General features: G+C 37.7%; 1 protein-coding gene across 4 annotated transcripts in view; it reads left to right on the forward strand.

The window, feature by feature from the left end:
• Positions 1 to 883: 883 nt before the first annotated feature.
• NOL10 (nucleolar protein 10) overlaps positions 884 to 23,133 on the forward strand; it is a 53,442-nt gene continuing 31,192 nt past the window's right edge. For all 4 annotated transcript variants that reach the window (XR_011681336.1, XR_011681337.1, XR_011681338.1 and 1 more), the window contains exons 1-13: positions 884 to 1,040; positions 1,461 to 1,506; positions 2,233 to 2,331; positions 3,099 to 3,176; positions 4,997 to 5,034; positions 7,862 to 7,998; positions 8,723 to 8,788; positions 10,476 to 10,536; positions 11,049 to 11,134; positions 11,490 to 11,568; positions 12,771 to 12,920; positions 15,298 to 15,364; positions 20,712 to 20,764. Coding sequence is in view for 1 of the 4 variants with exons in the window: in XM_071440859.1 (XP_071296960.1) it covers positions 975 to 1,040; positions 1,461 to 1,506; positions 2,233 to 2,331; positions 3,099 to 3,176; positions 4,997 to 5,034; positions 7,862 to 7,998; positions 8,723 to 8,788; positions 10,476 to 10,536; positions 11,049 to 11,134; positions 11,490 to 11,568; positions 12,771 to 12,920; positions 15,298 to 15,364; positions 20,712 to 20,764 (1,026 nt within the window). In the remaining 3 variants the exon portion in view is untranslated. The remainder of the gene's footprint in view (positions 1,041 to 1,460; positions 1,507 to 2,232; positions 2,332 to 3,098; positions 3,177 to 4,996; positions 5,035 to 7,861; positions 7,999 to 8,722; positions 8,789 to 10,475; positions 10,537 to 11,048; positions 11,135 to 11,489; positions 11,569 to 12,770; positions 12,921 to 15,297; positions 15,365 to 20,711; positions 20,765 to 23,133) is intronic.

A 23,133-nucleotide genomic window follows, 5' to 3' on the forward strand; every position in this document is an offset into this window, starting at 1 on the left:
GTAAGCAAGTACAGCCTTAGCTTTCTGAAATGGGAGCTTAAACACCTAGCTTAAACTTACAGGTACCTGTATTTAGGTGTGCTCATCTCCCAGGAATCTCAGCTCTAACACCCTTTAATACAACACTGAATAGAGCTCTTTTTAGTCATGATATTGGTATCATCATCGTTGTGATACACCATTCAGGGAACACCATGCATAGACTTATTTGAAACTGCTTCAGTGCCAGAGTTAGGCATTTTTAAAAATTTAGTTGCGATTTTCATTGTTTCTTCAATATGCATATGGACTGGATACACATTATTTCAGTCCTTGTTTTTGATCCTGTAAATTGGGACAAGAATGGTTGGAATTCTGCATACTGGTTTTCTTTTTTTCTTTTTTCAATAGCGATGCTACAAAGCAATAAGAATGTGTCTTTCTATGGTTGCTGTCAAGGTTCTGATCAGCAAGTCCCGCACTCACTGTTTTCCATGGCTAAGGGACACGGTCTGCCACAGGGTGAGAAAATTAATCTCCTCCCTCCAGCAAGGCTGCAGGAAGAACTCCTGCCTTTCTGAGTTCACATGAAGGCCATGGGGAATGACGCCACAGCTGCCTGATGGACACTCCTGTCGGACAGACAGGGCTCTCTGTGTCCGGACACGGGCCGGGCCCTGCGGAGAGGGCTCACGGCCGCCCCAGCTCCGGCCCTCTCCCCCCATCCCGAATCCGGCAGCACCGGGACCGTGGGCAGCGCCCAGGGACGAGGCGGCAGCGGAGGTGCTTCGCTGTGAGCTGCGGAGCCAGCGGAGTCGCTGTCCCGCGGGTTTGCTCTGTTCCCCCGTCATCGCCGGTGTGAGGCAGGGGCAGAGCCGCGGGGGCGGGCCGCCCACCCCGCCGGCCCCGCACGCCGCCGGGTGAGGCCGAGCCGGCGGAAGCGCCTCGCCTTCCGCTTCCTCTCTGCCCGGGAAGAGGCGGGCGCGGCTGCGGCCATGCAGGTCTCCAGCCTCAACGAGGTGAAGATCTACAGCCTGAGCGCCGGCAGGAGCCTCCCGGAGGTGAGGGCGGCGTGGGGAACGGGCCCGGCCCGGCCCGGGTCCCGCGGCGGGAGCCAGACCCGCGCGGTGCCGGCGCGGGGGCCGAGCCCCGGCCCGGCCTGGCTGAGCTGCCCCGGTCCATGTGCGCTTGTGTTGGGATCGTTACCGGGAAACAGCTCTGAGTGTTTCTTACATTAGATATGCAGTTTAAATGAGTGAACCTCTGGCTGTGGCGGTGCTGGTCCACAGACCCGTAAGCAGCACGACCTTGTACCATTCTTGTGGAATGGTTAAACTTATCAGTGGAAGGGAAATTAGATGATAATCAAGAAAATAATCAGCGGCCTAAATGTCTTATGTTTCAAATGGTTGGATAAACTTTGATTCTCCGGTTCCTGTATGAATAATGAGCTCAAGACTGATGTATACCTTTGCTTGCAGTGGCTCTCTGACAGGAAGAAAAGAGCTTTACAGAAGAAAGATGTGGGTGAGTTTTCCCCTCGCAGTCGACTACTCCATATACATAACGTGCAGGCCCAGAGGAGACTCCTCACTGACTGATACACAGAAGTTATCCTTAAGTCATAATATAAAAACTACAGAATTAAACTACAGATAGTTATTTTGATTTCTCGTAGAGCTTCACGTGAACTCTATATAACCAGTGGTGTTTTAAATTTTACACATTAAATACTTGGGTTGTGGATTGTAACAGAAACATGATGGATGGATTCCATGTTGTCCCTTACATTAAAATCAGACCATAAACTTCTTTGTGATGCTGTGCTAATCTTAGAGAGCAGGACTACATCATTTTAGCCTAAGCTTCTTAGACAAAATAAAAAGGGCTATTTAGATTCACAGAAAGTGTTATCCAAGAAACTTAACCAAGAAAAAAATGCATAGAGGTAATGGGATATGGAATACCTTATATACAAGGCCTTAATTGTGCAAGTGTGCAATGAGTATTTGCTACTATGTTGTATAATGATTTGTTACGCAGTTACCTTGCAGTTCTAATTTATTTTTCCACAGGGGTAGTCCGCTTCTCAGGGTTAGCAGACTGTGTAAAACTGCTTATAATGTGGTAGTTATAGTATCTGTAAAGGATATTCCCTATACTCAATTAACTCAACGTGCTTCTTTAGGAAACTGTTACAGTTTCTTAGACTGATAGAATTGTGCTAATTCTACAATTTTTTTTTCTTTACAGATATCCGTAGAAGAATTGAACTTATTCAAGACTTTGAAATGCCCACTATTAGCACAAAGATTAAGGTATCAAGAGATGGACAGTATATTATGGCAGTTGGTGAGTTAACAAACAGTCTCTCTAACAGAGGCCAAAAGTCCTAGGTAATCTTGGGTGCAGAGTGACTGTTTCAGGTAGAATTGTTAAGAGTTCATTTTGAAGTGTGGAACTGGACATTCTGCTGGAAGCAAACTCTTAACATGTGATAGAACAGTTGTCTTGAGAGTGGTGGAGAGTGGAACATTCTTCTCTTTAGAATATGTACATTCTTAGAATCATAGAATGGTTTGGGTTGGAAGGCACTCATGAAGATCATCTAATCCAACTCCCCCGCTGCTAGAGTTTATAATACAAATAAAAATTAATAAAACAAATCCATCTATAATACAGTTATATGCTAAGTTCTGAATTACTTTTAGTGTATGTATGTTAAATAACTTCTGAACATCATTGTTTGAGTATTGTTTTATAGGAGGAGGATAATCTGCATTTTGTGACTGTCAAAATGGGATACTTTAGTAGATGTTAATAACATAAAGAGCCTTGGTCTTTTAGATTTACTGGAAGGTTTTACTAGATTCTGTACCATGTATCTGGTAGCTAGGAGAACCTGCATACTAGTAGGGTGCTTGCAGAAACCAGGCTGTAAGGTTGTGTCACTAAGAGGTATGTTTTTCCAGTCACAGAGGTTTTGGGAAGGTCAGAAGACTTATAGTAGAAACACAGTAAAGCCTGTATATCTAAGACATTATACTTGAAAAAAAATGCTTTTGTGTTATCTTTTTGTTTAACTTTTTATTTAATCAAACATCAAATTACTCTTTCAGGAACTTACAAGCCCAGGGTCCGCTGTTTTGATACCTATCAGTTATCCCAGAAATTTGAAAGATGCTTAGATTCCGAAGGTTAGTATGAGCCATGGCTGTTGGTACATAATAGTACATGTTAGTACGTGTCTGTCATACATAATTCAGGTTGGACTCCAGCAGAAATTCTGCTCTCCCTGTGAGGAGACAGAATGAACTTCAGTGGAATACAGGAATCTAGAGTAAAACCATCTAGTCGTCATCTCTGAATTTTCCCCTTTATTCTGATTTCAAAGTTCTTTCCTTGCCTGGAAAAGAGGGTGTGAGGGATGTAAAATTTACCTTGAGCCAGAAAGTCTGGGGCTCCGAGGGTGAATGTGGCTGAAGTCTGTGTTCTATTTGGTGAATGTGACAAAGGTTCAGTGGCTGGCTGGTGGCAAGATCTCCCTTCTTACCTGTTCTATGAAGCAGTAAGGTAGGAGAACACACTGTGGGATTGCTCTGTTTTCTCTCTGGAGCCCAGCTCAGTAGGTGAGTTACAGAGTTAAACAGAATTTCCAGGGCGGGGGGGGGGTGTTGGTTTGGTTTTCTGTTTGTTTTCTGGAAACAAATACTTAGGGTAGATGATAGCATGGCCAAGGCCCTAATTGCACCTTATTTGCTACTAATTTGGTGGGAGAACAACTATGGTGAGGAAAATAAGGAGCTATCTAGACAATGGGAAAGGGAGAATCATCTGGCAGTTAGAGCAGGGCAGGAGCTGCTACAGCTCTGAGCTTTTAGGGTGCTTAAATTTCAGTAATTATAAGGTTATTTTGTTTGTTTAGTTGGTTTTTGGGTTTTTTTTTTTGTTTTTTTTTTTTTTGCGGGGGGGTGGTGGGAGTGTTGTTATTTCAGGTTTTTCTGTTTGAAGACTGATAACTGGAAGCTGGGATGTAGGGGTGACCACAACAATGAGGAGATGAGCACATTCATTACAGGAGAATTGAACTGGTCGAACTTTGATGTGTGCGGAAGTGATGCAAGAAATAAAAATCGTAATAAGAGCATGGGGGTGTTTTTGTGCTCTCTGCCTCAGGACTACAAGAAGTCATGTAGGGTGAAGGAACAGTGTTAGGCAGGGTTTCAGAGAGGCTGGGGAGAGGAAGGTATGGCAAGAGTGAAACCCTCTTTAAAAGAGTAGAAGTCATTGTAATTATAAATGCTTGCTGCTAATTAAAGTAAATTTTTTTGAACTGGCATCTTGGTAGACTACAGAAGTATGTTTAATTTGAAGTCTAGCATAGAGTCACTTCAGGTAACTTTAAATGAGTTATCTCATTTAAATAGAACTAATTTAGCTGAAGCAGCTACTCCCTAATGTTCCCAACTCAGCTCAATTAAAACTAGGCAACGTTCAATATGGCAGTGTTCAACGTATGTAGTAGCTTTCACATTTGTGATTTTTTTTTTTGAGCCTTAACTTCTTTTGTGAAAGTGCTTACCCCTTGGAAGGACTGCATGTGCAAGTTTATGCATATATGCCAAAAACTCGTAATTTTTTATCATCTTTGATGGATTACCAAGCTCCATGGACCACACACTTACTGAAAACTATTTGATTAGACATTTCCCACACTGATAAACTACGTGGTTGAGCATTGTGTTGAGGAACGTGTCAAGTATACAAGAACAATAAAAAGATTACAGGATGCTTCATATGTTTCCAAAGTTTTAGAAAACTACTTATTGTTTTGCAAATCAAGTTACATAATTGGAGATCTTGCTAAAGATTAATGCCTGCATTATGCATTGACACCTGTGGGGAATACTTACATGACTAAAGATTAGCATGAGTTTAAATGTTTTCAGGATTATGCCAATGTTTGCAAATAACTGCTTGCTTTGTTGACTCAAAATTCTCTTACTCTCTCCTCTAGTGGTTACGTTTGAGATTTTATCAGATGATTACTCAAAGGTATGTTTAATACTTTCCAGTGTATAAATAAAAAAATTGTTTAGTATGTATATTAAAATGCATTTTCATATATAGTAAAGGCAGTCAATCAACACAGCTTTTGGAAGAAAAATGTTTTTTTAAAAACAGCAAACAGGGTAAACATTTTTGCGCCTTTAAAATTTTGTTTGTTTTCTTTGTATCTTTGTACTATAATTTACTTTACAACTTTTAAAGTCTTTTGTCTGTTGGAGAGAAAAACCTCAAATAGTGATCTATCCTACAAGCAAAATAATGTAAAAAATGGAATTAATTATTCTTTCTGAGCTAACATTTAGTCACAATCCCTTGTGCCAAGTTATGCACGCATACATTGTTTTTCAAAGGTGAGATAGCTATGAGTGAGTTAACAACCTGATTTGTCAGTGTTGTTATAGACATGACGATGAGCATGTGAAGCAAAAATTGTGGAGAGAAGTAATATCTTTTTTCTTTAGTTTTATTTTTAAATGAAGTGCTGTACCTGAAGGAATCACCCAAGTGTTTATTTTATGCTTTTTTTTTCTGTGAAAAGATCTTACCATTTCAGGTATAGGTTTGTTTTAATAAATACTGCTCTTTGATCAGAGACATGATCATCTAGCCTTATAGCTTTTTTGCATTTTTCCCATGAGATTTCCAAGGAAGTGCATGAATTCAAGTAGCAGAAGGTAATGGCTGATACTTCACAGTAGCTTCCCACTTGTCTATCTGGTGGAAAATGTTTCTGGCTCTACACACCAAATAGTCATTTGGGAGACTGAGGAACATGCTGTCTTCCCAAATTTTTCTGACTGATTATGAACAGAAAGGGGTGTGTTTTCAGCCGAAATGGGTGCTATATTTCAGGCTGAAGCCCTACTTTTTCAACTTCATGCAATCTTTATGTTTTCAGTTTTATTTTACTAAAACTTAAGAAATCATCAGAAAGAAAAATAAACTTCAAGTGGCTGTCATAGTGTTGTGGACATGTTAGAAAGAGGGAACGATATTAGAGAAATTACAGTTGAAATTTTTAGAATTATAGAAGTTTCGATTGGAATGGGTCTTTAAAATATCATTTTAATGCTTGAACGGTTCTGTCAAAATCTACAGGCGTGGTGGTTCCGAAGATTTACTGAATAAATTGTTGCAATTCTGCTCTATATTGTCATAAAGAATTTTTAGTTCCTGCCCAGGAAAATCTTGAGTTTTTACTGTTGCTATTGGAAAGAGGGATTTTTTTTGTCCTGGATTCTGTCCCTTGTCAGTCTTGGTAGCCCTCTTGGTGCTCTCAGCGTCCTTTCATAGCCAGGGAAAATAGTGTCTCTCCAAATCTGTTCCTGCCATCCCTTTAAGGCTGCATTGAGGCTTATTTGCATTTTCATAATGAGAGCACCTTTTTTCTTTCATACAGATTAGTATGAATCTGTAGGAAAGAAAAGGCCAGTTACATTTCTGTGCCTAAGTTTTAGGTTTAAAAGTCTTAGACTTGGACTAAATTTTAGACTTGGGAGAGAGTGTAGTATATTTTTTCCCACAGCCTTTTGCCAGGAGACCTGTATTTCCACATAATATTTTTGCCACACACCAGTGCCAATGCATTTGCTACCGTTAGTTGTAGTTTTCTGATGGTGACTAAAATTAATTTAGTAAGAAGAAAAGACAAACACAACTTACAGTGAGCTGTATTCACTACTAATGCAAGAGAACATTAATATATTCAAGTCCAATATTATAGAAATTTGTGTTTAAATAGAAAAGTATTAGCGGTAAGACAATTATACAGATTTATAAATAAAGATGACAGATTTAAAGTAACTTTAAATAAAACTTAACTTAAACTTTAAACTTAACTTTAAACTTAAAAGTCACCTCACTTCCCTGGGTTTCTCATCCTTATTTGCATTGCTAGCTATGTAATTCAGCAGTAGAAAATTTTAGATATTTGCTATGTACTGTTTTTAGAAGATGCATGTACTACACAGGCTAAACTAAAGTATCACTTCTCTAATCCAAGCTAAATAGGGATGAGGCTCAGAGACAAAGGTTTGGCTGTGGTTATCATGCATGGCATGAGTTTGGGCCAGGCCAGCTGTTCCTCCCTTGCTCAGTGCCTGGCCATAGTGTGAGGTGCAGCATGTGATGGGGGTGATCCTGTCTCTGGGGCAGGGGGGAGGGGGAAGAATCCCTTCCTATGGTTATGTGCCATGTTAACCTGCCATAAGGAGTGTAACAGCAGAACCTGGCCTATTTTATTTACTGGGGTAGATTGAGCTCTCTAGTAATGCCTCCCTGTAGGTTTTTCCAGGAGTGAGATGTTTGTATAAGTTTCAGAAAGAAACAATGTTCTTATTCAGTTGGCAAAGAACAAAAATGTAGAAAGATTGCTGGTGTCATTTACTGGAATGCTGCTGTGCATCAGGATGTGTAGCTCATGTGCCTAATCCATGTGAATGTACTGGTGTTTGCACAGCTTTGTACCTGGAAGAAATCACTAACTGCAGTGTCTTGAAGGAAATAGAAATGTTAATTTTGGTGCAGCAGAGTGTGAAATAACTGTGCTGCTTCTGACTGCAGAGTCACTTTCAGGGTGTCTCATTTACTCCTGTGAATATTCATATAATGTATATTAACAAAACTCTGCTGTGGCTAGTGAGAATGATGAAGCACTAGTTGATTCTGTCATTTTAGTAGAAATTGTTTGAATAAGTTGTGATAAGCCTTTATGAGTTTGAAAAAAAAAATCACTGAAGTTTGTGCTAAAAGACAAGTTGGGGAGATACTTGTCTGTTTCTGTATATTTCAATGCTTTCTATTTTATTTTCAGATTGTCTTCTTGCAGTGTGGCAGATTTGTGGAGTTTCATTCACAACATGGCCATTACTACAAGACAAGAATACCAAAATTTGGTAGAGATTTCTCTTACCACTACCCATCATGTGACCTGTATTTCGTAGGAGCAAGGTATTAAGTGGACTATTTTGTTTCAGTTTTGTTAGCAGTGTTTTCCAATAATAAAATGAACATTAAAATATTAGAGAAGCTAAAAAGTGGAAAAAGTGCCAATTCCTTCCAAAACAATAAGGGAAATGGTGAAGGGTGGAAAATGTGGGAAGATTAAAATTAATTCAGTTTCCCATGCTATTTTTTTTTTTTTTATTCTTAAACCATGTATATCATGTATTTGCAAATTTGTATTAAAAACTGCAGGTCAGTGTATTGTTTTAAAAAGTGTATAGCATTTAAGGAAAATTAAATAACTTCCTATCCTTGTTGGTCTTTTATTGCTGTGAAGTGTGAGTTAAATCATATAATTGTGTTTCTGAAAAGATATGGTAAAAATAAAATTAGATTCTTAGGGTTTCAAGCAAAGTAAGTAGAAATTGAAGATGTAACTTAAATCACAGGAAATTAAAAGGTCTTGAGAAATGAGTTAATGTATCTTTTGCCTGGAAAAATAGTAATTGGTAGGATATTGAAGTATGATAAATAAATGGTGAGCATGCACATTTTTCTCTGTATTTTGAACACCAAAATATATATTTGTATTGTTGCAAATTGTGAATTCTGAAAATTGTATATTTGAAATTAGACTGTGAATAAGAATCTTTACAATGCCTCCAAATTTACAGCAGTGTTTTTCAGTATTTGTTGGACACAAGAGTAATTTTGGGTTTTTCTTTTGTAGTTCTGAAGTGTACAGGCTAAATCTGGAACAAGGAAGATTTCTGAACTCCCTGCAAACCGAAGCTTCGTAAGTCCTGTGTAATGCATGACCTCTGTCTTCTTTCCACCAGGTGGAAGCAGACTTCTAGCATGCTCACCACCAGTACTGAAAGCTGCCCAAATGCTTTGCACAGTTGAAAGTGAACATATGCTGAGTCTGAGTCTCATTTCATTTTATGTTCTGTAATTTTTTTGTTCTAGTTTTTATGTTTAATTGAATTTTCTTTTGTGGATGTTTTAAAATTGCTTAATATGGACTTAATAGGTATTATATAACTTGATCTTAAGAGCATTTCATTAAAACTTTGCCATTATTACTCAATTTAGCCATCATATAGAGATCTACCCACAGGGTATGTACTTTCCCAGACATGTCTTTGTCCTTCTGCTCTTGAAGTAGCCCAAAGAGAATTTTTATATCTCCAGCATGTGTCTGATTCTTTTGAAAACCCTACCAGAGTAGGAACTGAGCTTTTTTCATGTGGGGAGAGGCAGACAGACTTCACTAGATAGAGTGGCTTGTTGGTGGGCAGCAGCTGGTGGGCAGAATAGCTTAATGGATGAAGAAGTATTTGGGAAGGCACAATAAAAAACTGAGCAGCTGGAGTTTAAAAAAGGGAAAATCCTGGAATGGAAGAGGTAAGGGTGTAAAGTAAAATCTGGATTAGAGAGATGAGACTGAAGTTGTGGGAAGGTTTTGAGGTGAGGGAGTTGGATGAGTTACAGAATTAGAGGTAGAGAGCTTTGAATAGAAGAAGTTGGAAAATGCTGGGATAAGTAGTGTAGAAAGGAAGAAATATTTGTACTTTGGAAGATTTGTTGTCGCAATACAGGGCTCTTGGGTGCCCTGCTGAGGAACAGAATACTTTGGTGAGAGAAAGGAGACCATTGGTCAGACACAACATGTTGGAGATGTAAGCTTTAGAACATAAGTAATCATAAGGATCTTTTGACATAATTAGAATCAGAGATTCATTTAGGTTGGAAAAGACATCTAAGATCATCAAGCCCAACCATTAACCCAACACGGCCAAGTCCACCACTAGACCATGTCCCCAAATGCCTCATCTACATGTCTTTTAATTATCCTCAGGGATGGTGATTGAACCACTTACCCTGGGCAGCCTGTTCCAGTGCTTGGCAGCCCCTTTCAGGGAAGAAATTTTTCCTGGTATCCAATCTGAGCCTGCACACCTTGAGGCGATTTCTTCCAAGAACTGTTGAGTTGTTTAAGAATACAGTGGAGCAGAGTGATGTGGCAGGGCTTGGTGGTAGGTGTTGGATATGGGCAGAGGAGTGCAGAGAGACTCAGAGCCCAGGCTGCTGTTCAGGGCACAGTCTCATGAATTCAGGTGAATTTTCTCAGGGGGGTCTTGGAAATTCCAAAGATGGAAATTTCTCAGCCTCTATGATTAACACATTCCAGTGCTTAATTATCCTTACAGCATAAAAATATTATCCTTAGTTCCATCCAGTTGGAACTTTACCTGTTTGAAGTCATCAGCACTGTCTCTGCCTCCAGATTTTTAGCAAGCTCCCCTTAAGTATGGGAAGCTGTTGCCATTTGTCCCTCCCTCCCTCCCTCCCTCCCTCCCTCCCTCCAATTTTTGGTTATCCAGGCTGAACAATAGTGTACATGATTGCAGAAATCTTATTAGTTGTTAATGTGTTAAATTGTTCTGAGGTCATTAAACTTGCTCCTTTTTCTGTTGTAGAGAGAGTAATGTCTGTGACATAAATCCTGTCCACTTCTTGTTTGCTATGGGGACGGCTGAGGTAAATGTTTGCATTCCTTTTATGAAAAGGGCAGTAGTGTTTGTTGCATTTTGTAATTAATTTGCAGGAGGAAAAGAAGAAATCATGAACCTAATTAATTTAATTGGTCTCATTTGCTATGGTAGATATAGATAATGTTAAAGATGACTTTTCGGAGCATAGTGCAGATAAAATATTGGAGTTACTTGGTTGCTGAGCACTTGAGATTTTGCAGACGGGAGCAAAAATAATGTTCTCTCATTTTGCAGTGTAGCCATCTGTAGAAACTAGCTGGCATGTGTACCCTATTAATCTTGAGAAAATTAGTGTTAGTGATTTTCATTTAGATTACATTGAAAAAACTACAAATGAAATGTGTGCACCCTGTATGTCATTATTAGAACAACTCATGTCAACCTAAGAAATTTTGTTAATTATTCCTTAGATTAGATAATTCATAATTTTATTTAAATGTTTTCAGACTACCAGGTATCTGCTGCATAAGCTTGAACCATATTTTCTAAACTGTTTAGGGAAAAGTGGAATGCTGGGATCCTAGAACTAGAAATCGAGTTGGGCTGTTGGACTGTGCATTAAGCAGTGTGACAGCAGACACAGAGTAAGTAAAGGCTTCCTTTTCACTGGATTTTTCTGAAGGTTTTGTTGTTTTAGAAATAAATCCCACTTTGCTTTAAAATGACCTGCCTGTTCTCTTGTCATTGCTAGTGTGAATAAAGGATTTTCGTAGTCACAAAGAAGTTCTCTTAGACACTGATCTAAGTAGTAGTGGCTATTTTTGTATACAAATACACATTGTGAATGTAAACAGTGCAGCTTTTTGAAGTACTATTTCTGAGTGAGACCTGTGAATTATTTTACTTAGCTAAGAATTAGCTTAGCTATTTTTTAACATTAAAAAATTATTTACAGGCTTTATTGAAAGTATGCCTAACTGTAAATATTGTGCTTTGCAGGATAGAAGGTTTGCCATCCATTTCAGCACTGAAATTTGATGGGGCTTTGAATATGGCTGTTGGAACTTCTACTGGGCAGGTAGATTTGACTTCATGTACCACAGTTCTTAGGAGATCCTGCTCTTGAAATTCCCAATCCATGTCTATCAATACATTGAGTGCAGTATATATCTATTACTGCAAGTATTTATTAGTCCATAAGTTACGGGTATAGAGTAGTAATAGCCAAACTGCAATGTAATTTTATCAAATGCTTGTACTCTTCAGAATTTTGTAGGTACCACTTTAAATCATTGTAACCTACATACTCTACAACTGCAAATTTGCAGTTGACTTATGACTTGAGTCAAGTGTGTGGGGAAGTTGCTGCTTTTTGGGGCTATGAGTACCATCTCAATGCAACATATGTGATCTCCTTCGTCTTAAGGTCTAGAAAACCAGAAATTATTGTCTTTCAACTGTTATTTTTAGTGTCTTATCTTGACATGAAGACTAATTTAAATTCATTTGTTGTTGCCATCATATTTGTAAAGGGAAGTGTGGGGATTGTTTCCTGCCATCATCAGTATTTTCATGTGTTTAGAAAACTGTAGCTTCTTCAAGAACAGATATGTGTGTGAGAATTGTATTTGCTATGTTAGTGTACAAGTCAGACAAATTTTATTGCAGATGGTGTTTCTGATTAAATAAACTGATAATATTATTTTTCCCAAAGATTATTGTTATTCACACTTTACATATGAAAGATTTAATTTTCTCAAGTTCCATAGGAAATTTTGGAGATAAAATACAAGTTTCTGGAAGACAGGGTCTGTACTCTCTACTTTCCTTGACATAAAAAAATTACATTCTGTGGTGTTCCACTGAGGGAAAGTTAAATTCACTGAATCTGGAAGGGAGTCTGAAAATTTAAACCATGTAACAACAACACAAGAATCTGAAAGTGAAATATTACTAATTATGAAACACTAAGAGTATTGAAAACAAAAAAAAAAGGTTTATTTTTTTCAATAGAAATTAAAAAGTCTTTAGAAAGATGATTAGGTCTTAAATTCATTAATTTTTCTTGATGGAAGCATGCTGATGTTAAAATACCAGGTTAGAATAAAGTGGGCTCACTTAATAAGTTGTTTTCAGAATTCAGAATTAGTTATTTTATGTAAATCCTACCGATGTAAGTAAAATTTCAAGTTTAGCTAAATGTTTAATGAAGATCTGATGGGCATGACTTCCTCATGGTCTTACAATGTTATAAATTTAATTTGTCTCTTATTCTTCAAGGTCCTATTATATGATCTTCGGTCTAGTAATCCATTAATAGTCAAAGATCACCACTATGGCCTGCCTATTAAATCCATTCAGTTTCAGCATCAGTTGGATTTAATTATCTCTGCGGATTCTCGAATCATAAAAATGTGGAACAAAGATACAGTAAGTAGTTTTATGTTACTGCATTCAGATTTTTAAATTTTTACTTTATTTGGGTTGGGAGTTTTGGGGGATTTTATTTTGGCTTGTTGTTTTTGAGTGGTTTTTGTGCAGCTTAATTAATTAAGCTGAAATTCAGTGTAAGAAGTTGAGGTTTTAATGTCTCTTAATTTACACAGCGTTTTGTCCTGTCTGAGTAAATCAGCATCTGGGAAGTTATTCAATAGCCTGTCAGGTATAAAGATGTAGTCTCAGGGGGTTTTTAGCTGTTTGTACATGTCTGGCCAAGAGGCTTCTTTCAGGCGAAGGATTTAAACATAAAAAGTAGTATCTTAGCCATTGCCTTGGTTTGTATATTTCTCACTATTTTCTTGAATACATCCAGTTAGGTTTTTCCACCAGAGAAAACATGTTCATTCCAATTCCCTGCTCAAAGTAGGGTTTATTTCAAAGGTAAATCAGTTAGTTAAAGACCTACTAAAATCAGGTACTGCTTATTTTCACAGGATCCTATTTGGCTACTGAAGCAGATACTATGCAGGGAGCCAAATAACAGTGTGTCTTAATAACACTGTATTAGGGGATTATGTTGCAATGGGCAATGTCTTTATCCTTGCCCTTTGCACCTCTAAGTGAAATTGTAAGCTCTAATTTTCACTCTTTCACTCTCTTTCACTCTTTTCATTATATCATGCTGTCCTCTTTCTTATCTTTCTGTCAATGAACCTTACTATGACTCTGTGGGGCAGCATATTTTGTTACCCCAGAGATTCATAGTAACACTATTGTAACTTGTTTTGCTTTGAAGGGATGTCTGTAGTCATTGTGTTCCTTCTAAAAAACATGCTCCATTTATGCTTTTCTAACTTTATAGTGAAACATAAGGAGAGTTGTAGTAGAGGCTTTTTTTCCTAATTATTTCAGGCAGTCACTTCAGTATTGTTGTGCTGCCTCATGAACTTTCAACAGCCTCATTTATTTTTTCTGTGATCGCAAGTAGTTTTTTGTAAGCTCCTCTGCAGTTAATTGTTACTGTTTGAAAGAGCAAATAAATTATTGGTTATTATTTAAAACATCTGCTGTGGCCTCTCTCCATTTTTCCTAGGTATGTATATTTCCCTCCTTGAGAATGAAGCTCTGTAAGGTTTGTCAGGTGGCCTCTGGTGGGAAAAGGGAGGGCTTCTCACCGCTGGAAAGCAAAGATAGCTTTGGACTCTTTCCTAGAGTATGTTCCAGCTGGCTCCATCTGTCCCAGCTGCTGGTTCCTGACTACCTCTGGCCAGGAACCAAGTGCAGAGGCAGACTGCGGGTGGAGAGCATATGGCTTTGATACCAGAATAGCCCCATGCTGAGACGTGCCTTGGGGTGGGGAGCACCAGGCTTTTGTCTGCTGAGGCCAGGGTGGAGGAGGACTCCTCTTAATCATCAGGGAGAGACCAGAGGTGGGTGGGGTAACAGCATGTAACTGGGAGGGAAAGGAAGGGCCCAGAAAGGTAGGTGGGATTGCTGCAGGGAAAGAAAAAAAAAAAGAGGAACAGGATCAAAATTTACCTTGTTCCTGTCCCTCATTTAGAATTGTGTAGGCATGTAGTCTCATGCTTCAGATTATGTGGTCCAGTTGTTAGAGACTGTTCCTTTACTGGCTGTTTTGTGTGTTGGCTTATAAGAGCACCTGTATTTTGTCTGGGTTTTTCAGACTGTGTTCCAATTATTATTTTGAGAACATTGTTTCCTGCTTTTACCTCTTTCTTAAGTAACCTTTATAACTTCAATTCTGATCTAAGCTAGACACCACTGTATGCTCTTAGTGCTTTTATTTTATATCAAGACCTCTTTAATGATGAGTTTATAAATCATAAATGAAGTGCTGAGCTATATTTCATTTCATGTAGACATTAGTACAAGTGGAAGAATCAAGCTCCAGATTCAAATTCTACTCCTAATCCATTTTCTCAGCTAATCATACTTAGCAAAGTAAAATTATTTAAAACTTCCACATTCATAGTTGAATAAAGTGAGGGTTACACTGACAGTGTGCCCAGAATTTGTGGACCTCAGCCTCACTTTTGCATAAAATAAAGTAAATCTGACATATATTTTCAATACAGAAGTGTAAGCTGAGAAATTAGAGGTGCCACTGTACATTGCTGTGTCTTCAATTACCAGTAGGCTGCACTTCCTTGTAAGAGAATGAATCAGAGATAAAAGACAATACTGTCTTCCTTGTGTTATGTTCAGATATTAATAACATTTTATTGTTCCATCTTTATTCCATCATGTTTCTTAGCTTCTATAGTAGCTATTATTAATGTTTAGATTTACTGAATTTAATTATATTGTTTGGAGTTTTTTATGATTTATTTTCTTCCTACAATTTCAGGGAAAGATATTTACTTCAATGGAGCCAGAACATGATATAAATGATGTCTGCCTTTATCCAAATTCAGGTATGTTAAGTATATTAATGTCTTGCTAAATTCAAAAGGAAAAGCTTGTTAACCCAAGGTGTGGTCTTTGTTTAGGTGATACAATTTAGGTCTACTTTCCTCCTTATGGGAGAACTTAGAATAAAGGGGTTTTTGTCAGTTAGTGTCCTTGTTTCCTTTGCATCTGTATTATATAGGAGCCTCTTTGCAGTTAGAAGCTGCTGTGCTGTTAATTGAGTGATTGGCCTCTTTTACTCCTTCAAATATCTGAAGTGACTCATTTTATAATAAGGAGTTTTGGCCTATTGTCTTGACTAAGTCCCAGATGGGTTAGAGCTTGCTTCCTAGAGGTAGGAAAAACCTCTTTACAGCAGATTTACACTTTTTTTTCAAGTGTTTCAAGAATTTGATCTTTCGTTGATTTAAATACAGCACTTAAATTGTGCCATCCCTTAGGTTTATTACTTTGGTTTTAAGTGTAGATTCCTAAGTGCACAAATTTGCATGGTTTTTGTGATTTTTTTTTCAGATTTGTTGCATCTCATAATGTTATGTTCAGAGATCAAAACTAAGGATCACTTTTAACCAAGGTTTCTGGGACTTTAATTCATGAGTAAAAATATTTTACAGAGTTATTGAGATAAGATCCCAATATTACTGGGTGGAACGTGCCTGGGCTCGTCTGGCACTTGCTGCTTGACCAGAGGCGGCAGCTGAGATAGTTTTCACCCCAGAGCCACCTTTGGCTGGCTGGATGTTACAGCTGGCACTTGGAACAGGCCCAGGCATGCAGGAACTCAGGTTTACCTCTGGTGGAAAGGCTTCAGGCGATGATGAAGGAAAAAAGGAGACGGATTCTGCCAGAGGGTTTAATCCAGAGTTTTATTCCAGGGTCACAGACATCTGAATGTTGGTAACAGCTCCAACAGAATGCAAACCGCATGGTCCCCGTGTCTTTTAAGCCCGGGGAGAGGGGGAGGGAAGGGGTAGGTGTGCCACCAACCAGGTAGGAGGGGGGAAGTCTCAGGGGACAAATGACATTTGGATGGCCCAATTGTCCCCAGGGCTGAGAGGCATCTTTTGAGCTTCACCAATACTATGTCTTTGCTGGCCTACTGAGATTGATGGACAGCTCTCAGCAGGAGGCAAGGGGAGGGGAAGGGAGAAGGTACTGGCACACCTGAGGGAGGAACTGGTATAGCTAAAACAAGATATTGCATCACACTGCAACACAGAGTGATGGTTGTATGTGCGTATATGCTTTGGTTGTACTTCAGATTGCAACTGGACTTAATTTTCTTGCTTAATATGAGTTGCTTTAGTTCTTAAGTATGGTGTGATGCCTACTTCCTTTTTAGAAAGCAGTACTGAAAAGGATGAAATAAGTTAGGGCTGCTAGGATGGCACAGAGCAAAAGTCTGGAAACAGACAATGCCTGAGTTGCAAACTGCTATTATCTTAATTTTAGAGAGACGTAGCAGTAAAGACAGAGCAACTTGGACTTTGATTCATACTAGCAGCTCAAATTTAAGATTGTAGATAAGTGAGTGTGAGATTTCTGGCAAGTTAAAACTTATCTGTCTTTTCTGCCAACTTCAGTTAAGAATGGGTTGGAGGTTTTTCTTTTTTTTCCTTTTTTTTTTTTCCTTTTTGGGGTAAGATGAGCAATTAAATACACTTCCCTGATAAGATGGTGGGCATTTTTGACCTTATGAGCAGAATACATGCCATGTGCACTGGTTGAATGTAGGAGTTCAAGTGGGTGTATTGAGAATTATTGCATGGTGACAGGGTGGACTGTGCACCCTGGAGATGGATAAACCTCATCCATAGTGGCTGCAGGGAGAGATTGTTGGAGTGACTGATTTTCAGCCTTTCACCGAGGTTTTACCTGTGAGCTTATTGGTTGCATCTAAAAGAGAGCCCAGCAGCAAATTAACATCCACACAGCATGAATGAAGAGCTCACCACAGGGAATGGAACAGAAAAAATTTATTTGTCAATGTAGAATCATAGTGTAATTTAGATTGGTAGGTACCCCTGGGAGTTGTATATTTCCTACCTAAAGCAGTGCCAACTTGAAGTTACATCCAGCTTTGAAGTCTGATCAGATTGCTCAGGTCAAGCCAAGTTTGAATATGTCAAGGATGGGCATTACTCAGCTGTAGATAATCTGTAGCCTTTGTGGTATGTGGGCATGACTCGTGTGCTTTTGTAGAAATGATTTTCATGAGACTTTGCACGACAAATCTTGTAGCACACAGAATTGAATGCACACATGTCCCTGATGTTGCTATTGGACATTGCTTTTCACGAGTCTGTGACTGAGATCTAGATTGTGCAGTCCAGTTCTGTGTCCTACATCTGCTTATTTTAGTGCTGCTTTTCATATTGTCTGTAGGGGGACAGGTTGATGGTTTTGGTAAGAACTGTTGTGGGAAGAAAACTGGGTTGTCCTTTATAGTCACATGGAGACAGTGGGGTAAAAACAAGAGCATGTTGCAATGGAGAGATCAAGGGTAAGAGGTGGTGCATTACATGCTCATCATAAGTACTGTTGGACTAGCACTTAAGATGCCTTAGAACCACCTCATGCTTGTCCAGAGTTTAAGGAATAATCATGACTGAAGATCTGAAAATAAGGAAATGCTTTCAGTAAAACAGGCTTGCAGTTGTGGAAAGGTGGAAATATAACATGATTTCAGTATCAGTATGGTTTGGCTCAGTGCCCTTACTGGTGCCCCAGCATTCTCAGAGCCCCTCTAGATGCATGGCACAGGAAAGCCAGGAGATCTTTGCCTAGCTTGTGTTTTAACACTTCATGTGTCACTGCTGCTCAGAAAGGCAAAATACCCCATTTTCACTCTCCTATTGGAGAGATAAGGATTTGATGGATGGACTATTCAGGGGATGAGGAATTGGTTGAATAGTCTCATCCAGAAGGTGTAGTGGTTAACAGTTCCACGTCCAAGTGGAAATCGGTGACAAGTGGTGTCCCTTAGGGTTCTGTACTGGGACAAGCTTTATTTAGTATCTTCATCAATGACACAGAGAGTGGGATTGAGCTGTCTCAGCAAATGGCAGATGACACCAAGCTGAAGGATGTGATGCCATCCAGGCACACTTGGACAAGCTTGAGAATTGAGCCCATGGGAATCTCATCCAAACCAAACTGTTCTATGGTTCTATAATTCTATCAGTTACTGTAAACTCAAGATCAGTATACTGTGAACTGGGTTTTTTGGTGGTATTTTGTCATAGCTAGGCATTTTTAATTAAATTATTTTACCAACCAGCTTCAGTATTAGTACCTTTCCTGGGAAGCAAACCCTTGTATATCTTTGACCAAACTACATGATGACAAATTTCAGTGGATCTCTTAATAGTTGAATATCTTCCTCTAATCACAAATGAACAGAATGGGGGTAGGGGAAAAAGATTTACTTACTGAGTCCATTTAGCCTTTAGTCAATTTAAGTTGTAGAATATAAATGAAACTTGACAGTATCCCCAGTGATAGAAATCTGTGTCCAGTTACTGTAAGAAAAATTAAAAGGTAAAAATCTGCATTTTCTAAAACTGCTGCTCCTACATATTCTCACTTCATACTCCCATTTTTATTCTTTTACGTTCATGATACTTTATTGCAGACCATTTTCCAGAGATGGTCTAAGTAAAACTTCTGAAAACAGCCTCTCCTTTATTTCTCTTCTACAGTAATCAAACTAGGCTGTTATGTAGTTTGTTAGGGTGTGGTTTCTCTTCCCATAAAAATTGATTAAAAGTAACAAGCTAAAGCAATAAAAATGCATGGAATAGACTTCTCCTTTAAGAGTCATTAACTTTCATTCTTTTATTTCCCTTGTAGTATACACTCAAATACTGTTCAGAAGTCTGTTTTTGTCCTCCTTTGATTATTGGTGGAAGACTCTCAAAGAGGAGGTTTTACTTCACTGTCATCTTTGAAGCATCTGCAGAATTAATTTCTGTCTTTATTCCTAATGATTCCTATTCAGTCAATGGAAAGATGCTTTGTCTTATAAAATAGTAGTGAGTGTGCTGTTAGGGGAGCATGCATCTTGTACACTATACTGGAGTACTCTGTGTGTGTATTCAAGCATATGCTGTAAATTCTTGCTTTTTCCTTAAATTGTCTGCAAACCTTTCCAGGCACAGTTTTTTAGTCTGTTTGCTGACTAAGCTTTCACAAATATTTTGCTTTGCTGGGAAAGCAAGCCCCCTTTTTTCTGACATTATAAGTCCAGCTGCATTGTGTATTTATAATAAAAGGATTAGGTAGGAAGGATTACTCCACCCATGGTAATTGCATTCCTCTACTTGGGTGTAAATTAAATTTCTGCCCTCTGGGTGTGTAGTAATTGACCCAATTATTCATAGTCTCAGTGGCATATGTTACAATTCTTTCAGATCAGAATGTTACCTAATTTGATGGCACTTTTCTTCTTCATAATCAATCTTTTGTATTACCTGTTGATCGGCTACTTTGGAACGACTGAATTGAGATAAACATAAAAGTATATGGCAAATGTTCTTATTACTCTTTTATGTAGGAGGAAATTGAGAGTGTTCTTCATTTTGAACTTACAAGAAGTCTTGTGGCAGTAGGAGATTTTCCACAGATTTTAGTATTCCCACAGTATTTTTTTTTATATTCAGAGTATGTAGACCCCTTATTCGTGGTGTTTCTTGGGTATATTCATAGATACTTCAAGTTCTACATTTGCCCTGCTTGGTTATAGGACTAGTATTACTCCTTTTGAAGCCACAGTGTCCTATATCTCATTTTGGGTTGAGAAGCTGCTGTTGTATTTATTTCCCCAGATGAAATATGAATGAAGGTGTAAACCATGTTATGATTTATAGCTCTGTTGAGGTGTGTTTAAAAAAAACCAAATAACCACATGTTCTAATACCAATGTATTAATAATGCAATTTTATGTCCAATGTGGTTTTGAACTGCAATACCAATGTATTAATAATGCAGTTTTAAGTCCAATGTAGTTTTTAACTGCAATACTAAGTGGACTTGTTCTAAACAGTATTAAGGGATGAACTGTTCATATTTGTTATGAAAGTTGGCAGCCTGCACTTGTCAGAGCTTAGTGGTGTGCAAAGTGGTGCTGAACAATTAAGATAGAAGACAAAAGGGAATGAATATATAGAAAATTAAGCTTTGTTAATTAGGCTGATACTACACCTTTCTTTCTGTGGTATTTGATGTAACAATTTATTACAGATCTTGATTAATGTCCATTGCAAGCCAAGAATATGTATTTTATGAGCTTTTTTTAAAAACAGTATGATTCTCTTCTGATCAATATTTTTAAATGTGGAAATCTCTTTTTAGGAATGCTAATGACTGCCAATGAAGCCCCTAAAATGAATATCTATTATATACCAGTAAGTAATACAAGTTGTTACTGATATTGCTCCTAAAGACACAATTGTTTGGTGCCATTCAGGTATTTCAGTTGAAATTCATATCTACATTGTCTGAGTTGTCACAATAAAGTACATTTAGGGTAACCATAATTTATTAATGTAACACGTTTAATTACTTAAAAAACCTGTAATTTGCTTTTTGCTACCAGTTTCAAAACTGGTTAGTGGCTGCAGAAAATTCAGGTAGAGCTTTTTTTGATAGCTGATGAAAAATAGGATCTATGTTTTTCAAGATAATAATTTTGCTTTGTTGTGAAATATTTTATTAGTGTCTTTAATATGTGGTGTACAGTGACATAGTCATAGCAGTAAATATTCTTTGTTTTGACAAAGTGATGCTGTGTGACTTCAGGTACAACTCTTGACTGTAGCTTCTGCTCAATGCCCTTCAAATGCAGTTTTTCACAGGATAAGCTTTCCACTTGAAAGGCTTAACTGTAGGTTTAACTACATGTTTTATCTCTGCAGATTGGTTTTAGCAGCAAGCCTTCTGGTGTCAGGGAATTGTACAGAAAATTACACCTGAATTTCTCTCTTGGTTTAGTTTCTACAGTGTGTTCTCTAGAGGTTTTCTTGTTCTGATAGAAGATAAATAGTAGGATACCTGTGTAAATTTTACATGCAGAATGGCTGACCAGATTCTAAAAATACATAACTTCTTAATTAATTTTATTCACGTTTTGGACAAACTATAAAGTTTATTAATATTGAAATATATATTTTACTATTTTTTAAGTGAGCCAAAAAGTCTTCATTTAGCTAATCAATTTTAAATTAATTTAAATTTAATCTTTTTCAGTTCATTTCTGGTCATCCCCCACTCCCATATCCACTGTATATGATCTTGATTATTTTCAGGATAGATATTTATGAGTTTACATTTCTCTTAGTGAAATAGAATATATATACCTGTTGTATTTGTGTGTCTTAACACAATAGTATACCCCTCTAAACAATTCTGTAGTCTGGTATATTTACTTACATTATTAGGTTTTTGCATTTCAAGAGATGTGGCATTTTATACATGAGTTATGTCAGGTTGTTCTTTGGTTGTGAAATGCCTGTTTCTGTAATTCAGCTCTACCCAGCTCACCTTTTGTTAACTGCAGTGTTCCATGCTTTGAGTGAGAAAGGGAGACAACAAATATTTTTTTATCTATGACAAAATATTAGCTGTATTTAGAAGATGAACACTTTCTTTCCATTTACCTTGTCCTTTGTAAGGTTGAGAAAGTAGCTCTCCAAGCATTTTTTTTCCTTTATCGTCTCTTTTAATTAATGGATTAGGGAACACAAACTCACGTATTTTTGAAATCTGATGAGAGTTTTTAAAACTGGAATGGACTAGTTAGTCAATTTAAATAATCCAGATGTAAAAAGCATTCCTTCTGTCACCAAAGGTAAGGTTCAGCTTCTCTCTGAAAATTGTGCACTGAGATTATGTTTTATGCAGGTGTGCATGATACATGAACCTGACAGCTATAGCACATGAGCAGTTCACATCCAGCTTAGCCAAAAAGTTATTTCATTGTCTTGATTGTCACCAGTGATGAATGTTTGTTAGAACTTGTTCAAGCTAGCATTATTTTGAGTATTCTTGCACAAATTGTAAATCAAAATGAAAAAATACTTACTTTTTGCTCTCTCAAAAATCTCTCATAGAATCTTCTGTGAGTACTGAATTTGTGTTTCTGAAGTCAGACAAGTAATTTTTAGTTAAGAATTATAAGCACTCTGTATTAGATCTTAGATCATACCTAGAGACAATATTGCAAACTTAAATACTGACTAATACTATCTAGTATTTTTGCAGCATGTAGGTTATTCCAGTGAAGATTAACATAAGTCTTGCCCTAAACCATCTTCCTGTGTGACCATCCCCTGATTTTTGTTACCTGAGTCTGCCTAAACTTGTTTGGATGGTCCCTTTTTATGGGTTTTACACTCACAGTGACATGAGTATACAGATGGACCCAAATGATGAATTAAAAGCATAAATCCAAATATGAGTTCTATATTTGAAATATTGTTGTATACAAGAAAATTTAAAATTTATTTTAAAGGCTACTGCCCAGCTTAAATTGGCTTTTCAAATAAGCTAAACTTCTCCAGTTTGTGTCAATGGCTTTGAGTTTGAAGGCTGTTGAAAATACCTGAAGTACTGTTGTTACTTTTTTAGTTGACAATCTGTAGTTCATTTCAAAACATGTAATACTTACTTTAGACAATAGAAAAGTTAAATAGCAGTGAGAAGAAATTACTTTGAAATAGAGACAGAAATCTCACACGCTGGTCTGATTTTTTTACCCTGTGCCTTTCTACAAGCA

The sequence above is a fragment of the Agelaius tricolor genome, unplaced genomic scaffold, assembly GCF_023055355.1.
Source record: "Agelaius tricolor isolate 1412-34295 unplaced genomic scaffold, bAgeTri1.0.p SCAF_1, whole genome shotgun sequence".
NCBI lineage: Eukaryota > Metazoa > Chordata > Aves > Passeriformes > Icteridae > Agelaius > Agelaius tricolor.